Source organism: Zonotrichia albicollis, chromosome 1 (genome assembly GCF_047830755.1).
Source record: "Zonotrichia albicollis isolate bZonAlb1 chromosome 1, bZonAlb1.hap1, whole genome shotgun sequence".
Taxonomy (NCBI): domain Eukaryota; kingdom Metazoa; phylum Chordata; class Aves; order Passeriformes; family Passerellidae; genus Zonotrichia; species Zonotrichia albicollis.
Window position 1 is genome coordinate 67,676,523 of NC_133819.1, and position 24,168 is coordinate 67,700,690.

Genomic DNA, 24,168 nt, shown 5'->3' on the forward strand with positions numbered 1-24,168 from the left:
TGAACTAACCCTGTTCTCTCCTTGTTTCCAGTGCAGAAAAATTAGCAACTGTGCTTAAATGAGCATATGTATCTTTTAATCAAATATTTCTCAAATCTAAATTGTAATTTATCACATTATTTTTCAGAGTTGCTTCCCATTAAAAGGCTTTGAAAATGCTCGTTTCTTTTGCTCTTTTTTGACAAAATTTATGCTGAGTCCAGTGTCTTCCACCAAAATTGAGTAAACTTGATATGATTCCTCACAAAAATAAGAAACACAAAAAAGAAAAAGTATATTTTGATGAATTGCTTCATGATTATCTTTCTGAACCAAATAGTTTTACTCCCTTTTTGACTCTAGCTCTATCCTGAATCTACTGACTTCCCAGGATGTAAACTTGCAGTGCTCCTGTGAAAGCAGTAAAGCAGCTGATTTATACCAGCTGAGCATATGGCCTGTTGTGTACAGCACAGCGTCAAGGGGAACAAGAGATGCTCCATCTTCTGCTTTTGGCAATGTTTCTTTTTCCTGTGCTTCCTGGGTTTTCTCTCTCCTAGCCAAACCCTTAATGTTACAGTAAATTTAAATGTAAATATTGTTTTGTTTTTGCAGTTAATAGTTGTAGGTCAAATCACTTTTCATTAGGTTTGTAAAGTGCTACATGAAGGGATGTGTACCCTAAGGTAATGGTTTGAGTTGTTTATATCTACTGTACATTTCCCCCAACATGATTTTGAATTGTATCCTGTTGTAATTAAATAGAAAACCCACCCTACTTCCTGTGTGTTGGTGGCACTGAGGTGATTTAAGTACTCGGGAGGCTTAACAATTAAAGTCATTAAACAATAAGCAGTGAGCAAAACTGGAAATGTTAATAGCCTTAGTTTTATCTTTCCTTTTCTGGTCTTCATTAGAGAATGAAAGACTTCAAAGGAGGCTGAGGGAAAAAAACCTCTCTTTTAACTGCTTTCATGTTGTAGGATGGACAAAGAGAAGCAAATAACTAGATATGGCAATTTCTTTAAGAGATAGGCACAGAGAACTATAAAAGCTTACACACAGAAATATGAAGCAAGATAGATAGATGTGAGCAATCTGATATCTGTTATTTTTAAATGATCCTAATGTGGAGACATGAACAAAAATAGTTGTTATTACTTATGATCCAAACTAGTATTAGTACTACAGCAGACATCGATGAGAGGATCTAAATTTTTTTTAACATAGCATGATCAATTAAACTGAAAAAAGACCAAGTTTCTCTTTAAGGCTGATTATGAATGAGATTTTTATTTATGTGGTGCATGTACCCTTTTATTCTGCATATGTTACTGTAGTGAAATCGGGGGAGTGTTGTGGGTGAGAGGAGAACTGGACCCAGTTAATTAGACAGGAGCTGCACGCATACACCTAGGGAAAGGAATCCAATCGTTTGTGATGAGTTGAAAGGAAGATGAAATGCTTGATGTGGCTTCACCTAAAACTCCCATTCAATTGCAGTTATTACTCCTCTTCCACAGGAAGGAATGCTAAAGTTGTTCCAAATCCCAATCCCTCTAAGATTAACAGGTGAGCAAAGTGCCAGTGGAAATGTAGATCATGCCTTTTAAGAACTACGTAAGGAACAAGCTGCACATACTAATTTGTACCTGAATTCAGATGTTGCACTTGAGGACACTTTTCCTGGCACTGGCACTTGGCACCTGTCAGTTGTCTTACTGATGCTGTTCATACTTTAAGTGTTGGTGGGCCAAACATGCTAACTGAGAGGGTAGTAACCAGTGAATGAGCTCCCATTTGCTGAGAGATAGTCTGCCACTTTTGTTTCCAGCAGCCCGCGTCGTCAGTGAAGATTTTCCGGACGCTGTAACGCCTGTCAGCTCCAGTAAGGCATGTGACCTTCACAGGGAGCTTGAAGATGAAGAGATTCCTTCATATATCGAACAGTTTGAGAGAGATGTTCAGAATGACATAATTCTGCTTGGCAGCTTTTCACTGGAACAGGTCAGAGTTAAGAACTATAAGACAATTTTATCACTTGCTTCATAACATGATGCTGGCTTGTTAACCTTGTACACCCCAATTCTATTTCTCTGCCTGGTGATACTTATATTGAAAGAGGAAAGGATAACCATTGTCATTGGCATGCTTTATGTGACTGGCACTTTGCTAAGCTAACAGCAGGACCTTTATCTTTGTCTCCATTTCAATATGAATAAAAATAGATTGCCTTCATGGCTTCTTTCCTAAATAGTGGAAGATCTCTGACTGCTATGTAGTAATATTGCAATTGAGTTTCAATCAAGAGACTAAGTCTAGGACATCTCTCTCTGCCACATTTAACAGAGGCTTATTCATCAGCGAGCAAGTTCGGATTGGAGCCCGGGGAGGATTTATGAAGCAATGTTCATTGTACGGAGGATAAGATTATTTCCCCATTATAAATCTGTTATGTTTGTCAGGGTGGCAGATCTTTCTAAGCTTTTTCTTTTTGTCATTCATGGCATGAAGAGACAGGTTCTGGTTCATGTTGACAAAGGCACAAGTTTGCAGGGCTGAAATGATACTTGTGGGCACCTAATGACCATTTGTCCCTTTGAAAAATTTCATACTAAGACTAGAGGACAGGAAGAGAGATTAATTGATGAATCTATCATTTTTAATTAGCAACATGAGAACAGTGCACTGGCTCTGATGGGCTTAAAATAGGTTATCCAGTGACTGATGGTGATCTAAGCTTTCTTTTATTTTCAGGGGAAGTTTTTAGATTTTTTTTTTTCCCACTGCAGGACTAAACCTTATCATTGCCTTCTGCATGATGGTGAGGGACACAATTCTCTTCCTTACTGCTTTCCTCTAAATCCTGTAGCTAGATTTCATTCCTTGTGACTTTTTTATAGCTGTATGCATCATGCATGGAAGGTGGTACGGTAATACTGTTCAGAGAATGTGAAATGGAAAGGAACTGTGAGGGAAAAGGACTCAGATGGTACTAAGAGCCTCATCTGCCTCAAGGGACTGATGGAGAATGAACCTGGGAATAGGTGAACAGAAAGTGCTGCACCTTTCCAGAAGATTATAATGTGTTGAGAATTTGCACTTTAACTATGTTTGGGGTATTCAGATGCCCCCAAAGCTTCATGGGACCTAAAGGAACACAAGAGATGTGTCAAAATTTTGTTTACCCTCCTCTGAACATGGTCACATGGCTGATCATCTTACTTGGAATCTTTTTGGAGGTGTTCAGCAGAGTTTGTTTCCTAGAAACAATCTATGTGGTCACCCCAAAACTATATTCTGCTTTTTAACTGACAACTACATGTGTAAATTTAATACACTATGATACAATATTGCTTTTCTTCCTTATATTAGCCCAAAAGAAAGGGAATCCTCATTTAGTGGTATTGATCGAGCTGGTCTACCATGAGTTTTCAGAGAGGGACTCATTCTTTACTTTGCAACAAAGAGGTCTTGATTCCCTGTGTTTTATGTCCATTCCTCACACATCTCTAACTTCAGTATTTCATGCCCTGCTAGGGAATTTAGTCCCACTGACACAGTATTAGCTGTCACATCTGCATTCTGCAATACAGAGAGTAAGAAGGGGATCCCTGTAAAATCTGTATTGTCTTCTTGATCAGTGATCTGCTCATCCACCCCTTCCTTAAAAGACTACAGAAATGTTCAAACAGTCCCTTTGAACAGAAAATAGAATAGCTGACATTGGAAGGAGATGCTGCAAACATCATGTCATTGTATTGGGTTTACAAATTTTGGTGTGGTGGAGGTGGCCACAGGGGTGGCTTCTATGAGAAGCTTCCAGAGGCTTCCCCCATGTCTAGCAGCTCCATTCCCTGGTGGCTTCAAGATCAAACACTGCCGAAGGCTGAGCCAATTAGAAATGGTAACACTTCTGTGATAAAGTATTTAAATAGACTAAAAAAGCAGGCAAACTATTGCACAGTTGTAATTGTAGCCAGAGAAGAGCAGAGTGAGAATATGTGAGAGGAGCCGCCCTGCGGACACCGGGCAAGGTCAGTGGAGAAGGAGGGGGAGGAGGTGGTGAAACAGAGGTTCCCCTGCAGCCCATGGTGCAGACCATGGTGAAGTGGCTGCGCCCCTGCAGACCGGGAGGACCATGGGGACGCAGGGATCCGCCTGCAGCCCAGGGAGGAGCCCACACCAGAGCAGGTGGATGCTTGAGAGGAGACTGTGATCCTGTGGGAGGCCCATGCTGGGACATGGTCCTGCTGGGACCTGCAGACCTGTGGAGAGGAACCTGTGCTGGAGCAGGTATCCTGGTAGGACTTGTGATCATGGTGGGGACTCACACTGGAGCAGCTTGTCCTTGAAGGACCGCGCTGTGTGAAAGTGTGACCCTGGAGCAGTTTGTGGAGAACTGTTGCCATGGGATGGACTCATGCTGAAGAAATTCATGGAGAACTGTGTCCCATGGGAGGGACCCCCAGCTGGAGCAGGGGAAGGACTCCTCTTCCTAAGCAGTGGCAGGAATAATCTGTTCTGCCTGATGGTCTGACAGTAGCCCCCATTCCCAGTTTCCCTGGGCTGGAGTGGGAGGAAGTAGAGCTGGGTAGGAGGGAGGGCTGGAAGGAAGGTGTTTTTAAGGCCTTATTTTTTTTCTCATTATCCTGCCCTGATTTTGTTAGCAATAAATTCAATTAGCATTTCTAATTCTATCCTGTTTTGCCAGTGAAGATTTTTAGCAAGCAATCTCTCCCAACCCTTATCGCAACCCATTAACCCTTCATTACATTTTCACTCCCTTGTCCTTCTGCAGAGAGGAGTGACAGAGGGCTTTGGTGGGTACCTGGCATCCAGCCACGGTCAAAACACTACAGTCATATTGTATTCCAAGACCTCTAGCAATAATGTGAGCATGCTAATTCTTGTTTAATTGATCTTATTTGTTCTTTAATGGACCTCTTTACTCTTTGATCCATGGGTATACCCCTGCAGCATTGCAGTGTTGATGCTTTTCCACAACAGCTACAGGTTCATTGTTAGACTGCTGCCATGGCCCTCAGAATCTGTTGCTGCTGACTTTGGGATGCTTCCAGCTTTTGTTCCTTGAACGTATGTTTATTGGTTTGTAAAAGTCTTTAATTTTGTGCATGGCATTTATTTCTTATTCAGTAGAAAGACCCTTCCATTCTCTCTGCAGGTTTAGTGAGTAGCAGATGTACTTTAGCCAGCATAATTTATGATTAGTTAATTTAATCTGCCATAATGACATAAAGTGAGCCTGAAACAAGCTTCTATCAATTTTGCCATTAGAGGTAGCATAATATTTTCAAATGTCTACAAAACTGAGTAATTAACCCTTGGGCTGGATAAAGGAGTCTAACAGACATCTCCCTCACATTCCTTTGTTTTGACAAAATGCAAAAAAACCTATGGGAGCCCAAGGGTTAAAAATACCAGAGGAGATTTTACAGTACGTGAGACTGGTTTTATAAGTGAGGTTCAGAAACACACTTGAGTTGCTGCTGTTTCTTTTTAAGCTGCCAAAAATTCTCTCCAATGAGGCACCTGATTTACTCTGGAGCATTGCTGAAAGTGTTGGCATGAAAAGGATAGCTATATATCAACTATCTATCCCTTAGTTTGTTGTTTTTCTCTGCTTTGTAGCATTACAAAAAATGGGTGACTTTTTTTTTAAACAGCAGCTCAGTGCGTGAGATGACCATGATTCAAAGCTTTTGAAAGGGCAGATGCATTTCTCAAAATAATATTTTTTGGAAAAAGGGTTCATGTTAGATTTTAGCTCTGGAACTTTAGGCTGTGTTGTTTCTTGCTTCATGTCCTGTTTTGTAAATGCAGAAAAAAGAGCTGAGTTTGGCAAGAAATGCATAAAGGGAGATCTGATAGATTCTTGCAAAGAAAGCATTAAGCAGATGTCAATGTTCTGTTAACAAATACATTAAAGAATATTAAATTTGGAAAGCAATGCTGTTTTGTGTGACCTGCCATGTAGACACAAGGATTTCAAAGGCCCCAATGACATTTGCTTTCAATAAAGAAAAATAAACTCTGTTGCAAGAAAATCAAAACTTGAGACTGTGTTGTGGTAGAAACTGAGGAGGTACAACCAAGGCTGGATATTCAGAGCACCACAGAAAACCATTTGTCATGAGACAATGCAGGGGCACATGCTTAGGGGTGGAAATTGATCTTACAGGGCAGGGAAATATGCAAGGAAATACCTGAAATAATGCTGACTTACCGTGTTTGCTTAAAAATGTGGTGCTCTCAAAACACTGCTGAAGTTGGAGCAAACAGTGATGATTGGAGTGAGATTGCACTTGATGAGCTTTTGGCAACATAATCTTGCTATACACTAATTTAAATTCCATGGAAAAGTACTACTAACTCTAGAATTTTTAGCTGTTTCTGAACTGAGATAATGGAAGTAACTACTCAGTTTTATGTAGGTTCTCTCAGAAAAAAATTAATAATGGGGTGACTGAAAGGATCAGTACTGCCCCACAAACCAAGAACATCTTTCCTGTTTGCCCACCTTCCTCCTGCAACTCAGCCAGTATTCTTTACCAGGGCAATTTGTTCACAGCCTCCATCTCTCTTTACCAGTTTCAGCTGCTACATTTACCCCTCTGTGCAGGGCATAGAACCTTGCAGGACTTGATCATCATCACTATATAATCAGTTTTGATCCATGACCTCCCTGTGAATTACTCAAGAGCCTCCAAATGTAAAGTGCAAGTTTTGCTCTTTGGTATCTGCAGCTGAGTTATAGTAGTAAGAAAGGAGCTATTTGTTGCAGGTGGATAGTAATAAAATGTTGTCTTTCATCAGAAGATTTACCTTTTGGTTAAACAAAGGTTAATGCCTCAGGGTATTAGGTCTAATACTCTTACAGGGTCATTATCATCACTGCTCTGACTCCTTGCCTAGTCACAGAGATCAATTTATATGATGATGGAGAGATCAGTTTTCCTTTCATTACAGTGGATAGAACATGGGTAAAATTTGGTACTATGTAAGATGGTAAATTTACTCTCCAATCGTGAATTTAACCAATGGGATCAGACCTCAGTTGGATAAACATCAGATAAAACACCAATGCACATTTTCTTGCATGTTCTACCCCTTTGGATAATACTGTCATAGAGTCATATCACAGAATGGTTTGGGTTGGAAGGGACCTGAAAGGTTTTTATATCCTGATGGTACCCACAGACCTTCCCTCATGACAGCTTTAGCTTACTAAGCATTGTACAGTCCATTCTGAGTATAACCCTTGTGGGAATATACTCATCTAAGAGCAATGCAGAGTTGAAGGTGACTTTTTATCAGCAGAAACTTACTTTTTGTCATTTACCAGGACTTTAAATGAGGGTCATGTGTAAATTAGTTGGGGTGGGGATTTTTTCCTTGTTTGTTTTCTTTCTTTTTTCTTTTTTTTTTCTGTCCTGAGAATTACAGGTCAAGAATACAAAAGCTGAAAATGTTTAATTCTCACTCTATCTTAAAAGTAGGTGACTTCATTTTAGGCAAGCTACCAATATGCTACATGCATTATTTGCCTGTCAAAGCATTTCTAAAGCCAGTTAGTGTAATGGTTTCCATTTCATTTGCATGATATAGTAGGAATTATGGCTATCTTCTTTAGCACATATTTTTCTTTTGAAATCCATCATTAGGCTGAGCTCATTGAATTCATTATAGGTAGCCTGTTCTTGCACTTGTGAAACAAATTATCACAGAAGTCTGTGTTTGGGGACAAAATACAAAAGGTGAACTTCCCAATGGTTGGGATATTGGACTTCTGCCCCTTGGACTTCTGATTTCCTGCTCAGTGAGAGCCTGTGGCCCTCAGATGTGTGTCAGCGCCTGGGCAGACCCATAGTCTGATGTAGAAGCCATATATGTAGCACGGGGACTTCTCCACCCTGTAGGTCGGCAATCCGAGATTTCTAAATATCTCCATTCTATTAGGCTTGTTCCTGTGTCCTCAGTTGGAAGCCTGGGAATCTTCAAAATTTCTGAGGTTCCTACGTTATTGCTTCTGGGCACTCAGATAATTTTTTGTTTTAAAGGAGCTGGGGGGGGGGGGATTGAAGAGGGAGCATGGAAATTAACATAAGCATAAACAAAATCATGGAAAAGATGCTCTATGTGTTTGTAAATAGTCTGTTGCTGTGTTGTCACAATACCCCCAATATAGGCTATAGCTCCTCTTTTAAATTGTGGCACTTTTTTGATTGCTTTGTCCAGGAATTATATGAGTTTCATTTAAAGTAAATATTAAGAGTTTTATTTAAGTAAATATTTAAATGGAAGTAATGAAAATCTTCCATATTTCCTACGTTTTTCACTAAAAATAAATTCATTTAGTTTTTACTGTGTTCTTTCACACTTTAAGATCAGAAGGGCAATTAAAGAACTGAAGTAATTCTTGATATTCTATTGAGCTGGAACAATGATTCCTACAGCTGCTGTAAATGATGATACTGCATTTGCTGCTGCTTAAGGTAATCTGACTGGTCAGCTCTCTGGCTCATTATCCCACTATAAACTCCAGTAAGGAAGTCCATTTCTATGGTTCAATAAACAGAGGAATTGGAAAGATTCTTCAAAGAGAATTAGTGATTGCCAAATCCTGATGAAGTTTAAGAGGCTTCATCAGGCACTGACCACCTGTTAAAAGAAGAAAAACTCAGATGAGGATTGTAAGGAAAGCATCAGCATTACTGATGAATAGAGGCACAAACCTGCAAAAAATAAGTACAATAAAACCAAAATTTTAATTGCTCATGTATTCTCCAGAATTTTTTTTCCCCCAGGGTTGTTTTATTTGTATTTTTAATACATATGGAGCCAAACTGTAGTCACAGATGTAGCTAAATCTACCTTCAGTTAGTTGTTGTGACAGGGGTGCATACTCCTTAGCAGCATTAATAGACTGCATAGATTTTGAGCTGCAGATAAAGGAATTGCTCTATATGGTGGAAAGTTTTACTTCTGTAGTCTTAAAGTAGAGCTGAATTTGTTGAGTGGAATCTGTGCTGTGTGGCACATCTGACCTTTACTTCATAGAACAGATTAATTCAAGTGGAGAAGAGCCAGACCTCTGGAACCTGTCTAGTCCAACCTCCTGTTCTTGAGGTGCATTGGGTTTTTCATGTGTAACCAGACTTTTTAAGGGCTTTGGAGTTCACATCAGTCTGGAAGTGGGAAATATAACCAGTAGTCTGTAAGCTGAGAGATGTTAAAAGACCATGAAGCAGAGTCCAGTTGCATTACATGCCTGCTTATGTATTTAGTACAAAGCTGAAAAATCACCACTGTTGTTCAGCCTGCTGGCAACCTGTTAGCACAATTGGTTTCTCTCATTACTGTGCAGACCCTTAGACAAGATGCAGTTTTCAGAACTAGGTGGTTATGATGAGAATATATAATAACGTCAACATGTTCACTCAAAGATACATCAGCAGAATATGATGTTATTATACAGTTGTTCATATCAGCATTCAAATCAGAGAAAGATCCCAGCTGAATATGTGAAACAATTTCCTTTCAGCTGAGACTTGGAGCAGGATGTGGGCCAGCAGGAGGAGGTCTGTTCTTTACAGAGAAAAATCATTAGGCATGGCAACTCATCATAGATACTGTTGTATTTAAGACAATCATACAGTAAACCGTACTTAGTGTTTTTTCCATTTCTGTAATTTTCATACACTAATTGTAAGCGAACATCTCTCTTAATTATAAAGTATTCAAATGTGTCTGCACACTAGAAACAGAAGATGATGCGAAAGGGAGTACAAATGGGAATTGTTGGATAAAGTTAAAGTCTGTAAAGTTAAAGTCTTTTGATTACAATTATAATGGAGGCAGATTTGTGAGGCAATGCTTTTCTGACAGTCAGAAAAAAGAACAGGGACTCAGCAAGATGAAATAGATTGTAACCTCTGGCCTGAACATGATTTTTTTGGGCAGCTGTAACAAGCAAATTTGTTGCCATGACTCAAGTTTTCCCTATCTGCAAAACAGACCTAAAATTAGATACCTGCGTTGTGGAAGAGTAAGAGGATTAAAGGAGTAAAGTTTCATGAGAGACTTTGAAAAGGCTTTACAAATAATAAAAACATTCTGTGCTGAAATTGACAAACATTTTTAAATTGAAGAAGAATGGGGGAAAACCACAATAAAAATGTCAGTGTTTCCGATTGGTATTTCCTTTCCGTTTCCCTTCAGTTGTGTCCCGATTTGCTGTCAGTACCCAAAAAGTAGAAGAAGGTTGCAAAATGCTGAAGTTCATTACGTAGCTTATGAACATTTTCCCATTGTTAATGTAAACTATTCATTTTAGATTTATAGATTGGCATAGTTCACTTTGGTTTTCAGTGGCATCTCTCATGCTGAATGGCTTTATAGTGGAGGGAATGTATTCCCCAATAAAATGTGATTACTTTCTTCCATCATCTCTTGGTAGCATATTCTGTTATATCTTACTGTTTAAAAGTTGCTGAATCTTAGTAACTGGTGACTTCTAGGCTAATCTGGAAGCACCTGAACTTGTGGAACTTTGACAGGCTAAGATGTTTCTGCCTAAACTCTCTTAATCAGTGGCAAAAGACATTTCAGCATTACATGTTTTCAGTGCTTGGCTATGGTAGTCAGATGTTCTCCTGAATGTCCTTGCATTCTCTTACAACACTCTCTAGATTTTGATGAGGATACTAAAGGTTTATGACCTTGAAGCTACATCTTCTCAGCTGTGAAGTAGGAAGCATCTGAAGGAGCACCTGGTGGTTCTGAAGAAACTGCAGGTGGTCTCTCTGTCAACAGCAAGACAGAAATGAGAAGAATGAATTCTCTGTTTTGAGACTGGAGAGGCAAAATCTTTGTTTTGCAGAAGTTGGGTAGCCCTGCAGCAGTCAGAGCTACTCAACGGAGTTTTTTCAATGCATCTTAAGCAAAGTGATTCAAGTTCTTTTGTTAGTCCAGTCCTATCATCTTGGACCAAAAACCTGAATGAAAACACCTCTGAGTTTTGAGAAAATTCAGGTCCTTGTTTATCACACCTACTTTACAGCTGGATCTAGTTTTCATATCTGTTCAAAATTAGTGTCTTTGATGTATATTCTTATAAAAGCACTTACCTTGATAGCAGAATGCTACTTTCCTCTGTTGTGACTGGTAGCTCAGTTTTTGCTGCATTGTTAGAAATAATGCAGTGCTTTACAGATTTATCAAAATGATCAGCCTATAATGTTGTCACTAAATGTATCTGTATCACTCAGTGTAATAAGGCTGTAGAACAACTGAAGTAAATCTCACTTTGTGTTCTGCAGTATCAGTTTTAAAAGAGAGTTTGAGTTCTGTTACAAACACTCAATTGTCTAAGTTTTTAATTTGATTCTCATGAACAGTAAATTAATTTTCCATTTGAAAGGAAAGTCAGGGAGGAATTTCTTTGTTGCCTTTTCTCTTTCTCTTTGAAAAAACATCTAAGAGTTTGTGGTGGATTTTTTAGCAGAGTTCACCGTCAATAATACTACCATGTGTCCACGGTTTGGCGCAACTTTCCTTTCTGGTTTGTGGCCATCTCCTTAACAAGGTCAAACAAATTTCATCAGGTAATGAGTAGTGCAATTTTCAGCGCAAATCTTATCCAGCTCCTTTAGTCTTTGCTTCCAATGAAGGGCACTCCATTTAACTGACCTCTCCATGCCTCCCTTCCCTGTGATCTCTCTCTACAGTTACCATGGAGCAGATAAGCCTCTCAGAACTTCAGTTTGCCTGAAAAGAATGTTAACTTTTCTTGCAAGTTTTTTTTTTTTGTTGCTCATCTCAAATGTTTCTTTATTTTTAAACTCGTTTTGTGGTGTACAGTGCATTAGATATTGAAGTCACTGGGAATGAATCTCCAGACAGCAGCCAGACTGTGAAGGAGAAGAATTAGGTGGCACCAGTGGGACTTGAGATCTGGGCTTTTTTTTTCTAGTCTTGCTGATATTTTGCTCAGTGAGCTCTCCCTTCTCCCATCCGTAAAAAAAGAGTGGGCAGGATTTCCATCACTGAAAAACATTTTAGGATGCAGAGATGGAAATTCTAAGTAAAAGATTTTAATTGGATGTCTGTTTAAACCTAAAAGAAGTCAGTACTACCTGCACTGTGATGTACCAACATGGTATTTCAAGGAGTGGGACAATGGGGAAGCACCAGCTCTGTGTGTGGGATTGCTGTGGGCAGCAGGAGGCTGCTGGAGACCCCACAGGTTGTGTCTCCATGCTGTCTCTCCTGCACCCTGACCTGGTGAGGAAGACATGCAGGAAGGTGATCCCCTACAGCACTCCTTGCATGGAGTAAGATTTTCACCAAGGCCAGTGCTCCACTGGCTGTTTAAAATTGCCATGGGGAGAGCTCCTCAGCAGAAGGCTGTGATAGACTAGGACTGACCAAAAAGGTGTGTGTGTGTGTGTAAATGTTTTCCCTAAATGCTCCATTTTTGCTGAACAATAAAAGCCAAATTGATTTTGCTTCAAAGCTTTGCTGAATTTTGTGGGCTTGCTTTCAAAAAGAAAGGATGTGTTTGGGCGGGGATTTGTTTAATTTTTCTAATTTTTTGAAAAGTACTATACAACCAGATCCTGCCATTTGTGAAGTAGTTTCACGCTGAAAATATCCAGTCAGCATTGATTAGTAGTGTTGAGTCAGGTTCTTGTCTTTGCAGAAACAATGTGCACCATTGTGTGTGTCTAGGCTGAGCCCAGATTGAAAGACCTTTTCAAGCCCTGCTCTTGACAACATGCTCTGAAATCAGTAGATAGGCCATTTCTGTAATTAGACCTCAAGGTAGCTTATGAAGAAGAAATCAGGAGAGATGTGTGAAGGAGCTGGCTCACAGCTACAGCAGAGCCTGGTATCACGATGTGGAGTAGGACAAATTGCTGCTGTGATTGAGCCCTTCTGCCTTCAAACAGCTCCACTTTTCCCAGTACCTCCCGGAACAGCAGCTCGCAGATTGTAGCCACTTATTTTCTGAAGGGGCCCTCGATGTCTATAGGGAGTTGAAGCTAAACCACATTTCATGCCTTCTCGTTGGGAACGCCCGTTGTCAACAATGGGTCGTTGTCACAGTCTAGACAATGCTGGTGTCGTGATGAGAAACAAGTGCCTTGCTATGTGTGCCATGGTACATGCCATTGAGAAAAGCACTTGGTTTATTCCAGTAAAGCTCTGATTCAAGGGACATTGCAGAAATGTCTATTCCACATTAAAAAAAAAAAAAAAGAATGTGGGCTGCTCTGTTTTTGAAAACTTACACATTTTTTCCTCTATTAAATTGCTTCCTGGTGATGGAAATGTCTGGGTTTTTTTTTTTCTACTGCATCTACTTTCCTTTAGCTTGCACACCCCTGAGGTAATTAGTGTAGGTTAAAATTTACATAACTGACTTAGGGGTTTTGCAAATAGGAAAGATGGAAATTTATTCAAGGTGGTGAATAATTCATTTTAAAGCAAGTTTCCTGTTTTTTTAATCATGTAGAAGATGTATTACAGACTTATAGAGGTTTTCTGAATAGGACCTTGAGCACTGAATTTTTGATATATTTTTTTCTTAGTATAGGTAAAGAAATATTAACCATGACTCATTGCACTTTTCCTGTTCAATAAGATTTGAATAAACTTAACAAATTTATTAGGTAGATGATAGAGCTTTTTAAAAATTATCATGACACACTGTGACAAATATTTTACTACGATCCAGAAGAAATAGTTTTAAATCATATTCCCATTGCTACTTCAGAGGCAGAGATGGAAAACAGTGCAGTTCATACAGAGAAGCCTGATTCATATTTTCTTTTGAATATTCATAATTTAATTAATATTAGGAAGATAAACAAGGGGATTGGACAGCTGTGGGAGTCTGGTGATCAAATAAATTTTTTTAAAGAAAACTTCTTTACTACTGGCTCAGTGTAAACCTGGAGTGGTAATGTCTGAATGTTGTTACAATGTTATGGCTACTTGATATTTTACATGAAGTGGGTTTGCTATTTCATCTTATTTCTTAATCTAAGTACTCACCTCAAAAACAGCTTTCACAGACATCCCCAAGAGCTATGTCCAGGAGAAAAAATGTGAACCAACCACTATTCCAACTTTCTGAACTTCGTCTTTAACTGCCTCTGCCCAAAACTGGAGACCTCTTGCCAAATTCCCTGGTGACTGCAGCCTGTTGGGCTGTGGGGAGTGTCACAGGGTGGCTCTGACAGCCCTAAGCAGTGACCAGCTCTGCTGGAGCGGAACCCGGAGCAGAGCCAGCTCCCAGCCCTTCCTGGGGATGTGGTGTGGGTGGTGATTTACCAGCCTGGCAAAGAAAATCAGTGCCAGTAGGGATGGGAGAGAAACAGGTCCTGCACTAGAGAGTCCTAGTAAATTTTAACCAAAAGCTGTCCAGGAGCGGGAAGGCTTGGTTCTCACCAGTGGAGGGGCAGTGGTGAAGGAAGAATTGCCCATGACACAATTGCAATATGGAAAACTGGAAGGTCCCATTTTGAGCTAGTTCAGTAATGCCACCTTTGTAATTGTATGTGATGCTTGACCTGGAGGATTTATTGCATCTGTCTGAGGATAGCTGTTGGGACTGCCAACAAATACCACTGTTCTTTAAGGCAACCATGTTGTTGCTGCTTTAATTTTACAGTGTTAAAAAAGTTACATTAAAAGCTACATGCACAGGCTTTTGTTGGTTTTGACTGTTTTTACACTCTGACAATTTTAATTTTGGAAATAAGTAGGATGCTTTGCCTTAGTCTTCAACAGACATTTCCAAGCTTCCTTGAAAACAGCAAGAAATTTATCAAAAAATTTAAGAGATTTGGAAGAAACGAGAGACTTTAACAGCCAGATATGGAGATCCGATGGGGAGTTTTTAGTAGGGAGACTCTTGCATTGTCTCCCTACTAAAATGACTTTTTGCCCTTGAGGCTTGATGAGAGTAGAAGTGGAGCATGGTTTCACACTGTTTAGATGACAGTCTAGGGTACACAGTAGGATGTCTTCTTCTGTATTGGTAGTGTATTCACATTTTATGTTGGTCTCAGGAACACCCAGGAAAAGATCCAGACCTGAGAAATGCCCTTGAATGTTCAGCAAGATCTCTGAACAGCGCAGGTCATGGGGAAGAATTTTGTTTTCATGAGTGCACAGCCCTCAGCAGTTATTGTTATGAATTTTTGCACAGAGAGCACAGCCTAATACATGCTGATGCTAGCTTCTAGATGGAAAGACTTTTTTCAGCTTGCTGTGCAGGGGAAAAATAACTTCAAGCCCTCCAGCTTCATGCTGGAGAGCTGCAGAACTGTTGGGGGAGAGGACTGCTCATGTGAGTTGGCCTCCCATGTGCTGTAACCTCCAAAAAAATGCCAGTCCTTCTCACCAAACATTTAAAAACTTTTGTGGTAAGACAAGAAAGGCATCACGATTTGGAGCAGATTTAAAGCAAGGCTTTAAGATGTGAGTTCTGTGGTCTATGCCTAACTGCTTTGTGTGCTGTTTTGTTGTGTGTGTGTATGCAAACACACTTGAATGTATGTATGCTTGCACATGACTGTCTGATCAATAACAGGTCTTGCAATAATAAGGACTGTAGGACACTACCGTGTACAAATATACTTTGTACCAAAAAACTTTTAAAACAAGATGAGAGCTCAGTTTCTCTTGGAAATAATGCAGTAAATATGGGAAAACACAGAGGGGCGAAAAAAAGTTACGGAAAAAAAAAGTAATAAAGTAATGGTGGCTTAAGTTCCTCATTGCTTCTGAAAAGCTTCAACCAGAAGACCTAAGGCAATCCTTTGGAAAATTGCACATTTACAGCTTTTATTTCCGTGCTATTTCTGTACACTTGGAAATAAATTCTGATTTCTCTTTTTCTTCTTGGCATGTGGGACTCGAAGCACAAGGGAGCTTCTCACCACAAGAAACAAAAGTGGAGAGCCAGGATTCATGAACTCTTTCAAAGGTATGTCAGATAAAGGCTACTTTGTAATTCCATCTAGTATACTTTCCTTCTAAAGATCTTTCGGTTCTTTACAGATATTAGTGAAGGGAACTTCTCCCAAACAAAGGACCTCAGGACTAGAAATATTAAGCCTGTACATTTGAAAGAAGTCTCTGTTTTGGATTACCTCTGTTTTCAGATACCCAGCTTGGACTGTAGCTTTTAAGTGCTACACACAGTGCACTTCAAAAGGTGACCAAATGGCTTGTCCCAGCATCCTTCATCCTCACCTCTGAATTAGTCTTAGAGAGTGAAGGAAATAGGAATTGGATCAAAATTTTTGCAATCAATGACCTTCAAATAAATACATGCATCTAATTATCTGTAAAGAAATGAGCAGACAAAATAAAAACCCTCATGAATAGAGCAAAGAAAGCCACGTTCTGCTGTGACAGCTGATGAGCATGCTGCTGAGCACAAAAGAGGCCAAACTTCAGGGAATAAATTATTGTCTTCAATCTCATACTCAGAGAAAGGAGAAAAATGGTGCAACTAGGAGAGATCAAATGTGGTTATTTAAATGTTTGATGTTCAGTAATGAAAACTGTTTACCTTCATAATTGTGTATTAGCAGCTAATAAAGGCAATAGATACAGTAGTTTAAAAGTAATAAAATCAACAACAAAGTGTATTTAATTTTAAATTGAATTGCAAGCAAATGGGCATCCTAATGAACCCCTGTGTCAATGCAACTCTAACCAAATTAAGTGAAATAATTTCCATCATGAGAAGTGAAGTAAGTACAAAGTTCCAAATGACTTCTCTCCTTGAGAATGCTTTAACTTCTCTGATGTTTCAGATCTATGAGTTAGTTGGAGCCATTCAAGAGTCATCTTTTGTTATACTTCTGTTCAGGACAACTGGACCCAAGTTGGTATGATTAAAACTCAGGAATAAAACTTCAGATATGGTTGACCCTGTGCTTCATGTGTTCACTTCTTAGCACTTGAATCTTGTCCTTATTTCTCGTCAGTCCTGGCTTGGGCAAAATTTCCATATACTTCATTGCCACTAGCATCCACACAGACCTTCCAACTGATTCAGTTATTGCTTGGGAATTTATGTGATACAATTCTACTGTAGAGGAATCTGGAAAACAGTTTAGCTCTGAAGCAGTGGTAATTTTGCTGGCAACATGTAAATATGTCCAAATTCAAAAGAAAAGAAATAGGCAAGGTCTGAATAGAAACTGATTTCTAGCAATGTCCTGTGATCTTGGGGGCAGGAGCATCTGTTTCAGAAGAGGGGAATTTGAAACATATGTTACCTAAGCAGTATGCATGCATGAGTTGGGGATGTTTAGCGTGACTGTAATTTTCTTAATGAAGAACCATGTTGCATGTTAATCTTTACAAATGTGGAGACATCTCATATAACCTAGCATGCACAGGAGGAAAATGGGAATGATCGCGCTGGTATTGAATTTTTCAAAAGCAAGACAGAAAATACTGAAGGAATGTTTCAGAAATGCAGTCTAGAGAAATGTTGTTGATTTTGAGTCTTGATTTGATTCTTCTCTTTCTTTTTTTTTTTTTTTTTGACTGAACACCGAGTGATAGCATTTTCTTTTGTGGCTAAAGACTTAACAGATTGCATTTGCTTGGGAACCTAAGGCTGCCTGTTCTCTGATGCCTGTGTTGTAGACATCCCAGTCAATTCTGCATTGCAAGTGCACCTGATGCTGTGGTTTTTCCTTGGCTCCTTGCGGCTCCTCTCAAGAAGCTGCAGAGAGTTCCCTTGACTTCCAGCATGGCTCAGGGCCAGCCAGCTCAGCCTCCACCTTCTGAGACCCACCATGTCTTTGTCTGTGCCTTCCCTGGCTCCACCTGCAAGCGTGGCTGGAATATCACCAGCACTGGTGTGACTGACTGACCCTCCCTGGCCTCCTAAAGCATGTTGTGGAAGCAAGAGCTGACATGTTTTGAAGCCAGCAGAGCATCTACAGATGTTTTTACTTAGGGTCAATAATATTTAGATGCTGATGACACTTAGGAACAGAGGAATTACTCATGGTTCTGTGTCTGTTGAAAAATGGGATGGGATTGCCAAAGCATGCAGCTTTATAGTGCTCATTGTAAATGACAGTTTTGCATTTGCTCCTGCTGTGTTCTAGGAATGAGGTTTTCTCCATAGAGTACTGTGTCTTTTGTGTATCCTGTGAACTAAGAAGGGCAGCATTGGGTTATCCAGTGTTGGGCTATTCTTGCACTATTTGCTGATATTCTGTGTTGCTATAGTGACCTTTCTTCAAAAACAAAAACTCAACAACTTTGAGTTTATATATTAACCCCTCCCCCCCAATCTTTAAATACAAAACAAGTTAACATGTGAATAACAAGGAAAGTTCTGTGGTTCATATTCACCTGAAATTTTGTGTATGGGCATGTGTATAATTTGTATATAGAGCTCTTGTCCTGTATATATTCTGAAGATTTATAATTTATGTAAGATATACATATAAAATTACAAGACTTTTTTGAAAAAAAATAAAAACAAAAAGTAAAATTTTTAAAAACAGAATTAATTATTTTTAGTGGTTTTGAGCAACCTAGGCCCCAAAGAATTCAGTGCTTTCCAAAAACCTGTCCAAGTTTATTGAAGCTGTCAGTCAGTTTTCAAGGTGGTGACAGAGGCAATGGTTTCCTACTGAAATATTCTTAACCTGGATCCCAAGTCCCAAAGCCAGACAGAGTTGATTACAGACAGGCAGTGGAAGCTGGGGTTCCTTATATCGACCTGTGACACAGACTGACAAATACTGGTCTTTTTTTTCTTTTTTTTCTTTTTTTTCTTTTTTTTCTTTTTTTTTCTTTTTTTTCTTTTTTTTCTTTTTTTCTTTTTTTTCTTTTTTTTCTTTTTTTTCTTTTTTTTCTTTTTAATGCTGCTTTTTGAAGCCTAGATATTTCTCTGCTTTAGCATGTTCTTGTTTCTCCTGGGTGCCCTGCAAGTTTTATGGTATGTTCAAGGAAAACATCACACTGTTGTATTTCCAACAGCAAGTGATTTCTGTGTGTGCATTGTACTTAATTTCTTTTCCATTCTTCTTCCCTTCCTAACCTCTGCAGAGTAGGAAATCAGCTACTGAAAACAGAGCAGAGTGGAATTGAAGAAGAAATGGTAGCTAGCTTTGGTAACCTTACAGATGTGAATACTGGATTAAATGGAGCAGCAGGACCTCGTGGGAAGGTGAGATTCTATATGAGTGCTCTTTTCCCTCATATGAACTGCTAAATCACTGGATCAATTGCATTCCATTATTGCCTTTTGTTTTGTTTTGTTTTTTTTTTCTCTTTTCATAGTTTAAGAGGATAGAATTTAGCAGTTTCAAAATATGCTTTCCAGCAAAAGTAACCATATGCTTAAAGAGAATGTCTAAAGCTATTAATGATGAATCATTTGGGCATGGCAAGAGTTCTTCAAAACACTTTGTCAGTGCTGGCCAAGCAAAGTCTTTCAGCAGGAGATGAGACAGCTATGCCACCATGCAAATGAGACAGGCTTGAAATATGATGAATCTTCTATCTCCTTTTCCTACTCGACTGACACTCGCTTTGAGGAAGGTTGTAAATGCAAGAGAGATTGTGGTATAATTCCTCAGACTGGCGTTTCTGCCCCCCAGTCACTATTCGATTATCTTCCAAATTGCTGTGTTTCAGAGAGATAAAGATTTTTTATGGCTTGCTGACTTGAAACAACCAGAAGAGCCAGAAAAGAGATGGCTAACCGGCCATGCATAGTAATTCCATTGGTAAATGACAAAATCTTTGTTTGTATGACATTTCCAAAGTTACTACAGAAGATGAATCTAAAATACAAAATGTCACATTTGGCATGCAAAACTATCACAATATATTTCAGTATAAAATTCATAGAGGCGTTTAATTTAGAATGTGTTTAATAACGAAGGCTGCCTGCATCAGTAATCCTGCCTTGAGGTTTAAAAAGATTGTCTTATTTATTCATATAATGTTAATTTTTTTATATACGATTCAGAAACCAAAAATATTAAGGTTAAATCTTCATTGTTAATTAAGATTTTCTAATTAAGCTGAAAATAATTGTCATTCAGATTAGTTGTTAAGTATGGTTTGTGTGGAGAAACAAAAGAAGTTTAACAAATTCAACTGTTTATTTAACTGCTTAATTTAATTCCAGAAGCTTTCTATCTATATGGAAATATGCTATCTCTTCCAAAATAAATCCAAGACAAGATTAAAGAAGAGATTATTAGCTACTGTGAGACCACTAAACCTAGTAGTCAAGGTAGCCATGTGATTCCTAAGTGTGGCATGGATTCTGATATCCAGTTGCATTAAAAGAAGACCTAGCACTAGTGTTTCCTCAAAATAATGCAAGGAATTGATTTCTTGGGGAAAAGAGAAAAAACAATTCTGATTTAAAGCACTATATAATTAGTTATTGCAGAAAGAGTTTTATCCATTCAAATCAACATTGGAGCCTAACTGGGAGTCCCTGTTGTGCGCCAGACCCTGCAGATTGCATTTGGGCAGTGCCAAAATATCTTCTGGTACAGTGGGACAGACCCTATACCATTATTCAGGCAAAGTTTGGTAAAGGTCATGCCATTGTGCCTGTTCCCCTCCACAAACCTCCACATTGGGAAGTTCAGTATACAAGGAAAGCACCAGAAAAGCATTTCCTTACTAAATATTCTGAAACTCAGACAACATCTTGTCAACAGCAAGTGGCAGATGTTTTCTTTTGTCTGGACTTGGAATAAAGGTGCCCGTAGGGAGTATTTATTAAACTCTACACGTGTTGCACTTTGATTACTATTTTTAAGAGAATCTGATTATGATAATCAGAAGGTGAAGGGATAGTCTGCATGCGACACAACACTAATAGCTTTGGCAAGGTTAATAATTAGTATAAAAACATGGCCTGCCATGTTCACTCTGTGCCTGCAGCCTGCTCATCACATCATGTGTTGTGCCAGTCTTGAAAAGCAAGCTGTATTTTTGAAGGTATTGTTTTCCAGTTAATTTTGCCTCATTATTGTAGGGTAGTGTCTTCTGGTGTCATACTTCACCAGCTCCACCTTCCCCCCAAGGATGCTGAACATTTTATTAGTAGTATTTGTATTGTTATTTCTTTTATCTGCCATCTCTATGACTTTTGACCTCCCTAATTGCAGATCCTCCGTAAGCAGTAGGTAATTGCAGGTTGAACAAGAAGCGTGTTGTCTGCTTTTCAGTAGTTATTTTCTGGAAGAAATTTGTCCTTGCTAATTGTATGGTTAAAGTGAGCCCAGCCCAGATCAGTAACTCTGAGCCTTCTCCCTAGGTTGACTGCTCCAAGATGCCACAGCCACTAGAAATTCACCTCAGATGCCTGAGGGGAGTCAAAGATAAGGTCCCTAAAGGCCTCTACAGTCTCAAAGTTTCTGTCCTCAGCCGCTTAGGTGGTGCCTTGGTGGAGTGGCCTGAACTGGAGGAGCAGCCTCAGGCCAGGATGACACGGCCTGTTAGTCATGGTGGAAACTTCTACAACACTGAAATCTACTTTGGACAAAGTATCCAGACAGTAAGCAACACTTCATAAATATGCTGTCTTTGCTTTGAAAGTTAAAACACATCCGCCCTTTCTCCTTTAGGCTTATATATTTAATGTATTCCATCATGTTAATAATTTATTTAATAATTTAAGGTGCAATTTAGGAAGGTGCATTTTTTTCCCCCAGGTTAACCCTAATCACTCACTTTAAGGGTGCCAAACATGGGCTACATCATATAGTGTTGTCAACTAATTTTAAATTTTACTTTTATTCTCTCTTATCTATGCAGCTTGTCAGCTATGTAATTTGATTTCTGTAAAGTAGATTTAGAATAATAAATGAATGAGTGGGTGTATATAAACACATGAATGCCCAAATCCTTCTGTGAGTTTTTAGCTCCATTGACCCCCATTTGCCAAAAAAGCAGCATTTGGATTATTTTGGAAGGAGCCCAAACACTTGAGGCTCTATTCTCTCTTTTGCAACTGAGGCACACATATTTTCCTGCCTAAGCACGCTGTGCATGGCAGGATTGTTGTGTGTCAGTTGCTCACTCTTGTAGCTAATGCCTGGTGCTGGTTGGAACATTGGTTTCAGATAAACTCTCTGGCACATGAAGGCTACTTTACAGTTTGAAAAACAATCTTCATCTCTCTCAGTGTGTTTGCTTTTTTTTTGTTTTGTTTTTTTGTTTTGTTTTGGTTTTGTGCATGTTATGAGGCATTGGTAGAATGAAGAGTCTTTTCTGTTTTCAGTTGTTTATTTTGTGGTATGACCTGGATGATAGATTTCCTCCTCCACATGTTCTGTTGTGTAGATCCAGAGCAGACAGACAGCACCTATCCCAAAGAGCTTTCAAATAAAGCAACTTTTATGTGTGGCACTAATGCCTTCAGTTACTTGTAGACATAATTTCAGATGTTGGGTTTGTTATGTGACTTCTGCTAAGTCACATTTTCTGCTTTTTAATTGTTTATCACCTGTAATTGATAATGAGCAGAGTCTGTAAATACAGCTATTGGTGCAAAAGGAATTGCAGGTATACAGAGGGAAACTGTGAATGGGACTTTCACAAGATGTTAAAACAAATCCAGGCATCTGTCAGAGAAATCACTGAGCTGTGATTCCCTCCCAGGCAGGATGCACCCATCTGGGTCACTTGCCTTGAAGTACTGTCTTGAAAGGAGACAATTGGATGCTAGGGCTGAAGGATTCTAGCATGTCCTGCTTCTTACTTTCAGCATCACATTTCTCCCAGGTCTTTGCAGATTTTGCACTTACACGTTTGCTTCCAAGTTTTCTTGGAGCTTCACAGGGGACATTTAATTATCATCTTCACCAAACTTCATTTTTAGACTAGTGAACTGGCATGCAGGAATTGGGCAAGTTCCCTTAAAATATAGGAACAGGAGAAGTTGGATGCAATGACCTTCTGGTAATTCCCTATCTTCATTACTCAGTGATGTACAGCAAAAGCCATAATTTTAGAGAACCCTTTTCACCAGCTCATTTTGGTGACACAGAGTATGTTGTACCCTGGGTGACTCTACCTTTCTGCTCTTCCACCTCGGCAGTGGTTCAAAACCTTAAGATATGTTTGAGAAGAAACCTTTACTTTGTGTGCTGAGAAATGAGGCAAATTTTAGGCTTCAGATGGTTGGCATCTACCACAAGACTTAGGGTAAGTAGTGAGGTCTTAGTGGTGACCTCCATGTGAGCATCTGGGTTTGAACAGAACCTTACACACAGCCCTGCTGCGCTGGGATATATTATGGTGTGAGAAACAGAAGTGCTTATAAATGAAGAATATGCTTTTGTTTCCACTGGCCAGAATAATAATAGCAGTTCAGTGTAAACATGGTGAAAATGAAGACATGCATGCTTGATATTGAAGGAAAGCCTAATTTTAACTAATATATTAGAGAAATTGTTCCAGAACACTACATCCTTCCAAAAATAATAACCCTGTCATGTCAGCAAAGTTGGTGTCAGCGTGGGTTACCTGCTGCGTACAGAAAGTGCTGGTCATGTAAGTTAGATCTGCCTCAGGGCTAGTCTGACTTGCACACCCGACCTTTCAAAAATGTTTTTTGTTCATTAATCAATGTTCTTTGCTCCAGCTTGCCAGCTTCCCCTCTTTCCGTTCCTTCATTGTCCTCCTTTTTAGTTTGTCAACCTACCTCCCCCAGTAACCTCTGACTACACACTAGACACAGGCTCCTAATAGCTCCAGTTGAATTTTATTTATCCTTCAGTAAGGCCAGACAGTCACACAAGCCATTTATTTTTTTTAAGTTATGCTGAAAGAAACATATATGAATGCTTTGGATTGTGGCAAAACACGATTGCTGTTTCAAATGACTTTTTACAATTTTATGAATAGCAATGAACTGCATGATCTGAAGGGAACTTGTTTTAGACTCAGCATTTCTAGGATATTTTCATGTATTTAGTTTATGTAAGTGGGCTTTAGGCCTTGATAGATTAAGTCTGTATGGTTTAGGCAAAGTGAGAGCTGTTCTGAAGTTTCACCTACATTATGAAACAAACTCAATGTGAATTTGAGATTAAAAAATTGTGGTGTAGGTCAACTGGTGGTGAAGAAGCTTTGTTC

At 39.2% G+C, this 24,168-nt stretch overlaps 1 protein-coding gene across 4 annotated transcripts in view; it reads left to right on the forward strand.

The window, feature by feature from the left end:
- Positions 1–24,168, forward strand: part of LOC102074332 (uncharacterized) — a 180,475-nt gene that overhangs the window by 41,629 nt on the left and 114,678 nt on the right. For all 4 annotated transcript variants that reach the window (XM_074543834.1, XM_074543821.1, XM_074543811.1 and 1 more), the window contains 4 exons: positions 1,814–1,986; positions 15,936–16,000; positions 19,105–19,225; positions 21,344–21,583. In XM_074543834.1, coding sequence (XP_074399935.1) covers positions 1,814–1,986; positions 15,936–16,000; positions 19,105–19,225; positions 21,344–21,583 — 599 coding nt within the window. The remainder of the gene's footprint in view (positions 1–1,813; positions 1,987–15,935; positions 16,001–19,104; positions 19,226–21,343; positions 21,584–24,168) is intronic.